At 39.3% G+C, this 8,845-nt stretch overlaps 1 protein-coding gene across 1 annotated transcript; it reads left to right on the plus strand.

Moving 5' to 3' along the window:
* Positions 1-1,509: 1,509 nt before the first annotated feature.
* LOC123637720 (olfactory receptor 7D4-like) lies at positions 1,510-5,848 on the plus strand. The gene is made up of 2 exons (XM_045550734.1): positions 1,510-1,526; positions 4,894-5,848. The coding sequence occupies exons 1-2, from the start codon at positions 1,510-1,512 to the stop codon at positions 5,846-5,848; spliced, it is 972 nt and encodes a 323-aa protein (XP_045406690.1).
* The last annotated feature ends 2,997 nt before the right edge of the window (positions 5,849-8,845 follow it).

Here is an 8,845-nt window from a genome sequence, read left to right on the forward strand (position 1 = left end):
TTAGCCCTTCAGGAGTCAGGACTTCTACATCTAAACAATTTGTACTTGCAGGGACCAGAAGCACACACTCCCCAAGTAGCCCCCTGGGAGTATCATTAGGTGGGGACACTTAACTTCCATTGCTTGGTTTCTAGACCCATGTATTTGGAACACTGGGGTTGCAGGACACTACAACCCTCAGTTGACTTAGTGTGCATCTGACATGCTTGAGGTTAGGTAGCCCGTATTTCCTCTGTATTCCAGTGCCTGCATTAATTATATTTATTCTCTTTGAAATTAAACACATTACCATATTTTCCACTAAAAGTTTTAGAATACTATCCTAATCTCCGTACGCCCTTTAGGCAATGCTTTAATCTCTCTTTTCTCCTTCGATGAAAAAGTTTATAGTTATTAGATATTTGCCACCTGTCTTTCCTCTATACACTCTTTACTGACTCCACCTGGGATATTACTGCCCTGTTCCTCTGTTTAGTGGTAATAAATGAAGCATATTATCAACAAAGCCTCTCAAATCACCAGCAAATGTCAGAGGTTACTTCCCGCTCCCAGTTTGGGTAGTCCTTTCAACAGAACAAAGCTACACTTTGCTTTTCTTTTGAAAGAGCACTTTGGAGTGAAATGATGATTGACAGGGGCTGGGGGCAGGGGCAAATGGGAAGATAATGTCAAACCATGCACGATTTTAGTGATGTAAAATAAATAAGTCCTGGACATCTACCACACAGCTTAGTGTCTCTAGCTAATGATAATGTATGGAATACTAAAAATTGGCTAAAATGGGCATTATATGTTAAATGTTATTATCATGCATTAAAATAATAAGGAATTCTGGAGGAAACTTTCACAGGTGACTGATATCTCTTTGGCCTTGATGGTGGTGATGGTTTCACAGATGTATCTTTATCCCCAGGCTCATCAAGTTTGATACAGTAAATATGTACAGCTTTATACATGTCAATCACACATCCATAACTGATTTAAAAATTAAGACCTGAAATTTAAGAAGAAAAAGACTTCTTTGCCTTCATAACATTGTGGACACCAAGAGATACGAAAAATCTCCGAACTTTCTTCAACAGTGGCACATCACAAACAGATGATGACTGAGTTTGATTGCTTGTAGAAACTAAACTTTCCTTTAGGAGAACCTTTGTGATTTTATATTAAACCAAAGGAAGAAGAGTTTCTCCCTTGATGAAATAAAAAAATCCATCCTCCCCTGCCCCTCTGTAGACACTAAATTGACTAGAAACTTTGTATTCTCCTGTCTTCCTTGTATCCCTAGAGAGAGTTAAATTGTTTGAAGAGTGGAGAAACAATATTACAATTCATGTAATGAGGTGCTCTGGGAATTCAACTCTTGAGACAATAGAAACTTTAAGCATGTGCCTGCTGCCACTCACCCATAACTTTCTGATGACAGTGTACATGAAAATCAAATTAGGCTTCCCAGAGACAAATGTGGAGATGAGAAGGCTTCAGTGATAACCATTGAATAGAGTTAGCATGATCAGTGAGGTCGGGTAGGGTAAGAAGGAAAAGAAGAAAGCATACGCTGCGCTTTACCTCTAAAGAATGAGTCTGGCACAGTCCTATATTTATTTAATCTATGCAGGTGAGGTCTTTGGACGTTGAAGGTAATTTAGTTTCCACTGAGACTTGTCCTTGCCATCTCTCATTCTCATTCCTTTTCTTCCTTTCTGGAATCTAGAATCTCTTTCCAATAAGAGGTAGAAATGGCCATTTCTCGAATACTTCATTCTCTGGACAGTTCTTGTATCTTGTCTACTATCTCCCAAATACTGTAGGTTCCTGTTAGAGTTCCTGTATCCAATCACTTATTCATTAACTACTCACTGAAGATCTATTATGCAAAAGGTGTTGTCTATTTTTAATTTATAACTACCCACGTGCTTTTGCCGGCGTACCTGACTCCCTGAAGTCACTGAATAATGCTTTATTTTTATTGCTGTTGTTGTCATTATTTTTTTCATGTCAGTGTCCATAATATAATCATTCCTAACATTTGGTAGTCAAGATCATGTCATTTTTCTATTTTACCAATCTCTTCAAATATTCCATGGCCTACTTACATACTGAACACAAAAGGTATAGCATCTTAACAGGTGGACTGCCACAATAGAAAAAAAATTTTTTTCCTTGGGGTGACGGTGTTTTATTATGAAAATAGAATAAAAACTTCAGAAGCAAAATGATCCCTTCTAACTAAATGAAAATCTCATGAGTTTTTTATCCTTTCCCACATTTTTTTCCATAAAAACTAAAATAGAAACTTGAAAAGGAGTCATGAAAGATGTAACGTGAAAACTTGAAAAATAGTTCGTGAGAGTAAACGGTTTTCCTGGACTTGTCGGGCTTAAGTATAATTGAAAGGTGAATATAAGTAGGATAATGAAATTTATTGACTTCTATTCTTGTAATCTTGTTTTTAGAATTAGATTGTCAATATTAATCCTAACAATAAGAACATCAACAAGCAAGATTTTCACAAACCCTGTGTAGGGTTTTGCCCAGGTTTTGCTTCATGAGTGAAATACAACTCACACGGCAGTTAATATGTTAATGTAGGAATTCCTGTTGGCTATGGTTGTCAAGTAACCATTCTTTCCAGGGTTAGCATGTTATCCTTGTTTTGGGGGGTGTTCAGAGGGTCTCTACCAGGGCTGTTTACCACAGTAACATTTATTAATTTTCCTAAATACACTTTCTTGCATTGCAATTATAATTAAGATTTACCTTCCTCAACATATGTTTGTGACGATCTATGTTAACCTCCATATCCTAACCAGAAACCGCTTTCCCATTCCTAGACTAGGCATTAGTTATTCATCATATAATATTCTTTTAAAATAGACATGAATCTATTTTATTTAAACTTACTCTTCCACTTTGAGTCTATATTCAGACATGGCATGAACTTGAATATGTCTTTTTCTGTGTGTTATTGTCACTTTTCATCTCAGCAGTTATGAAGCATCAAATATGTGTATTTGCTGAGCACCTACTATGTGACAGTCACCACGTACATGCCTGCAAAGAAAAATAAGGAGACAAAACAATCACATCTCAGACTCACAAGTAAACATAAAATTATCAGCAGGAGATGCACAGAAAGCTTGAGTGCAGGTTGCTGTGTTATGGGGCTCACAGACTCTGTCCCTCCTGATCCTCATTCTCTGCTCTTCCTGTCACTGGTCCCCCAAATCCCCATTACGAAGCTCGCAGAGCCATCTGCAGTCTAGCATTTTGTACTCAAACCCTAGACACTTTATTCTCTCTTACTTTCCCAGATTGACACTGACCTATCCTTCCTCTCTCAGCTCAAATATTCCTACTTTGTGGAAGAAATCCCACCTATGCAACATCCCAGGATACATTGTTCCTCTATGACTTATTTTTCTGTGTTCAATTTATTAAACTTCCCTAGGCCTTAGTAATACAGAGCTTTTATCCATCCTGGAGAACATAAACATTTATTTTCGAAACTCAAATTTGGCTTTCGATTTTTCTAGGATGATTGATTTGTATACATTTTGAGCTTGTTGAATCAAATCCATCCATTGTAGATGCGGGTGATTAATTCTTCCAATTTTAATAAATACACCCCGCCTTTAGAGCATGTACACATGAGCACACACTTTGACACATGCCTCATATTTTATTTTAATGGTGATAAGATTTGTTTTCTCCATTTATGTGTGCAGTCCACTTCCAAGTCCACATCGTAGAGGAATTTACCTGGCAGGTATGCTCTGAAAGAGGGAGATATAAGAATCTTCACTAATCAGAAGCCCTGCATGGTGAGCAAAAGAGGTAACAGACCTGATGTGTTTATAATGGTCAGAATTCCATCCTTGAGGGTTGTCCCATTTGATTGAGATACTGATAAATGGTAGGCATGCAAGACTGATTCATTATGATACTAATAACAGAAGATCACATTTATGAAAAATCCATTGCACATCACAGCAACCACAGTAGGAAAATGAATCCATCATCTCACTTAATTACACTCTTTGGTCCAGGCAGAGAATATTGACTATTCCTACTATAGCGATGAAGTATCTGCAGCTAAGTGTTTAAATAACTTCCTCAAGGACACAGAGTAGGAAATTGGTGGGTCAAAGTTCTAGTCCAGGATGTCTGTTAAGAAAACATTTTCTAGATCCCAGATCTAGGCCGTACCTTGTAAGAGCTATCTATCCAACATCATTATCCTGAAAGGTGGACATTCAAAAGAATAATGATAATAACAGCCATTATTTGTTGAGGCTCTTATTGTACACAAAGGCATTTTTTTACTTTGAAAACTAGGTAATATTGACAACCACACTTTCTGAGAGCAAATCAAGGCACTGAAAGTTAAGTGTCACAACACTGGCTAGTGTCATCACAGAGAATAAATACTGTTAGAGTTGAAAACCCATGGATTAGCTTGGGACTCTGACTCGGGGGGATGGGTGGGACATGGAAAATGTATATAACCTAAACTTATGTACCCCCATGATGAGCTGAAATAAAAAAAAAAACCCATGGATTAATCACTATTGTAGAGCTATGAGAATGAAGTACAGTGATTACCAAGAAAAGACATGGCATGTCTTCAATAGTTTAGAAGGGTCATATAAAAAAAAGAATTAGTTAATATCCGTAGATTGAAATAGGAGAATTAGAACTAGTAAATTCATGATAAAACAGACTTATATTAAATTAAAAGGAGTATAAATGCTACACATTTCCATTTGCCTAATTCACTATTCACCCTAGTAAAAGTAAAGACCTTCCATCCAAGTGTGATATTGTATCATAATAAGTAGTTGAGGCGCCAGTTGGCAGATCTCTGAACATTGCCTTTGCTTCCTTCCCTAGGAAATGCACCAGCTACCTGGAGGCAAAAAACTACACAGAATTCTCAGAATTCTTCCTCTTGGATCTCTCAGAAGATCCTGAAATACAGCCCATTCTCTTCGGGCTGTTCCTGTCCATGTACCTGGTCACGGTGCTCAGGAACCTGCTCATTATCCTGGCCGTCAGCTCTGACTCCCACCTGCACACCCCCATGTACTTCTTCCTCTCCAACCTGTCCTTTGTTGACATCGGTTTCACCTCCACCACCATCCCAAAGATGACTGTGGACATCCTAACTCACAGCAGAGTCATCTCCTATGGGGGCTGCCTGATGCAGATGTCTCTCGCTCTGTTTTTTGCTTGTGTGTATGATATGCTTCTGACCGTGATGGCCTATGACAGGCTTGTGGCCATCTGCCACCCCCTGCACTACACAGTCATCATGAACCCCGGCTTCTGTGGCCTCCTGGTTCTGATATCTTGGTTCATCATGACCCTGGTTGTCCTGGCTCAGGTCATACTTATAAGAAGACTGACATTCCCCAGGGCCACAGAAGTCCCACATTTCTTCTGTGAGCTGGTGCAGGATCTCAAGGTGGCCCACTCTGACTCCTTAATCAATAACATGTACCTGTACTTGTCGGCTGTGTTGCTGGATGTGTTTCCCATCACAGGGTTCCTCTACTTCTACTCTAAAATTATCTCCTTCTTAGTGAGGATGTCCTCAACAGCAGGCAAGAAGAAACCATTTTCCACCTGTGGGTCTCACCTCTGTGTGGTCTGCTTGTTCTGTGGAACAGGAGTTGGGGTCTACTTCAGTTCTGCTGTGACCTCTTCTTCCCAGAGCAGCACTATTGCCTCGGTGATGTACACAGTGGTCACCCCCATGCTGAACCCCTTCATCTACAGCCTGAGGAACAAGGACGTGAAGGGGGTCCTGGGAAGACTGCTCAGCCCAGCAGCCTCTTGCCTGTGACAGACACATCACCGGTTCAGAACTAAGTGGACATTTTGGGTATTGAAGGCAAATGTGAATGTAAATATCCTGGTTCTCCTCCACCTTTAAATAACGTGTTTCTTTTGTTCATTTCCAAAGCACCTATGAGTCTGTTTTTATATGTTTTTATGATTGTTTTTCCATCAACAACGTCCTCCGTAATTTCTTTTTTCTTTTTTATTTTTTTGTTTTGTTTTGTTTTATTTTTTTTTTGAGTCAGAGTCTTGCTCTGTTGCCCACGCTAGAGTACCATGGTGTCAGCCTAGCACACAGCAACGTCAAACTCCTAGGCTCAAGCAATCCTCCTGTCTCAGCCTCCCAAGGAGCTGGGACTACAGGCATGTGCCACTATGCATGGCTAATTTTTCTATATATATTTTTAGTTGTCCATATAATTTCTTTCTATTTTTAGTATAGGCGGGGACTTGCTCTTGCTCAGGCTGGTCTCGAACTCCTGAGCTCAAACAATCCAACCACCTCAGCCTCCCAGAGTGCTAGGATTACAGGCATGAGCCACCACACCCAGCCTAAATCGTAATTTCTTTCTAAATTTTCTCCCGTAATTCTGAGCCATAAAGTTCTAATTTTCATCAGTTTTCTTACAGTCATTCCTGAGATTTCTAACTTGACGTTTAAATCACTTCTCATATCAAGCACTCACGTGGTTTCCTCAAACATTATCCTCTTGGCATGTTCCCAAGAACAGTGATGGGATTTTCAACACAAATGCTGGAATCTAGATTTGAAAGCAGGTTCATTCATATGATTCACAGTGACATACAATCTAGGATAACTCAAAGATGTTGCTTCCTTCTTTGTGATCCCTGCCTTTTCCTTCCTTCCTTCCATCCTTATTTCCTAGTATTGTGTCTTCCTTCTTTGTTCTCTACTATACTTCCTTCCTTTCTTTCTTCTTTCCCTCATCTCTCCTCCCTTTTCTTCTCTTCCTGTTGATGATTTTAATGGATAATGTTAACTTGCTCCATTCCATTTTACGGCTAAGTAATATTCTGCTGTATAATAAACCCCAAGTTGTTTATCTATTTATTCATTAATGGATATTTGCGTGATTTCCATCTTTGGGCCATTGTGAATAGTATGTAAATTTATAGGCTCGATACTCATTTTTCTCCTATTTGGAGAATATAGCTAGCAGTCCAACTGCTGGGTCATATGTTAATTACATGTTTAACTTTTGGAGGAAGTTACACATCCTGTGTCATAGCAGTTGGCACTTTTTACCTCACAGTAATGTTTTAGTGCTCCTGTATCTTCATACCCTTTCCAACACTTCTTATTTCCTTCTTTAAAAAGATTATATCCTCTTTTTTTTATTTTACCTTATGGGGGTACAAAAGTTCAGGCTATATATATTGCCTATGCCACCCCATCTCCCCAAGTCACAGCTTCAAGCGTGTCCACCCCTGAGACAGTGGGCCTCCCATCCCACTCATTATGTAGGTATACACCCATGCCCTCTCCCCACCCCTATGCCCCTGAGTCAAAACTTCTAGCGTGTCCATTCCCCAGACAGTGCACATTGCACTCATCATGTAGGTATACACCCATCCCCTCCCACCACCCCCCACCTCTCTCTAATACCCAATTGGTGTTATTCCCAAATGTGCACTTAGGTGATGATCAGGGAAACCAATTTGCTGGTGAGTAAATGTGGTGCTTATTTCCATTCTTGAGATACTTCACTTAATAGAATGGGTTCCAACTCTCTCCAGGAGAACAAAAGAGATTGTATATCATCATTATTTCTTATAGCTGAGTAATACTCCATGGTATACATATACCACATTTTCCTAATCTACTCATGTATTGATGGGCATTTTAGTTGTTTCCACATCTTTGCAATTGTGAATTGCACTGCTATAAATATGTGGATGCAAGTGTCTTTTTTGTAGAATGACTTTTGTTCTTTTGGGTAGATGCCCAATAAGGGCATTGCTGGATCGAATGGTAGGTCTGCTTGAATCTGTTTAAGGTATCTCCATATTGCTTTCCACAGGTGTTGCACTAGTTTTCAGTCCCACCAGCAGTGTATGAGTGTTCCTGTCTCTACACATCCAAGCCAACATGTATTGTTTTGAGACTTTTGGATAAAGGCCATTCTCACTGGAGTTAAGTGATATCTCATTGTGGTTTTGATTTGCATTTCCCTGATGATTAGAGATGTTGAGCATTTTTTCCTATGTTTGTTAGCCATTCTTATATCTTCTTTTGAAAAATTTCTATTCATGTCCTTTGCCCACTTTTTGATAGTGTTGTTTGATTTTTTCTTATTTATTTTCCTGAGTTCTAAATAGATTCTTGTTATCAGTCCTTTATCTGATGTGTAGTATGTGAAAATTTTTACCATTCTGTAGGTTGTCTGTTTACTCTCTTGACTGTTTCTTTGGCTGTGCAGAAGCTTTTTAATTTAATCAGGTCCCATTTATTTACTTTTGTTGTTGCTGTGATAGCCTTAGGGGTCTTCTTCATAAATTCTTTGCCTAGGCCAATGTCTGTAAGAGTCTTTCCCTACATTTTCTTCTAGAATTCTAATAGTTTCGCACCTAAGGTTTAAGTCTGTTATCCACCGTGATTTGATTTTTGTGAGAGGTGAAAGCTGTGGCTCCTGTTTCAGTCTTCTACATGTGGCTATCCAGTTTTCCCAGCACCATTTATTGAATAAAGATTCTTTTCCCCAGAGTATGTTTTTATCTACTTTGTCAAAGATTAGATGGCTATGTGAGGATGGTTTTATATTTGGATTTTCTGTTCTGTTCTACTGGTCTGTGTCCCTGCACTTGTGCCAATACCAAGCAGTTTTTTTGTTTTTTGTTTTAATTTCAGCTCTTCATGGGGGTGCAAAAGCTCAGGTTATATACATTGTCCATGTCCCACCCATCCCCCTGAGTCAGAGCCTCAGGCGTGTCCATTCTCCAGACAGTGCGCCTGGCACTCACCATGTAGTCATACCTCCAT

Source organism: Lemur catta, chromosome 1 (assembly GCF_020740605.2).
Source record: "Lemur catta isolate mLemCat1 chromosome 1, mLemCat1.pri, whole genome shotgun sequence".
Lineage (NCBI taxonomy): Eukaryota > Metazoa > Chordata > Mammalia > Primates > Lemuridae > Lemur > Lemur catta.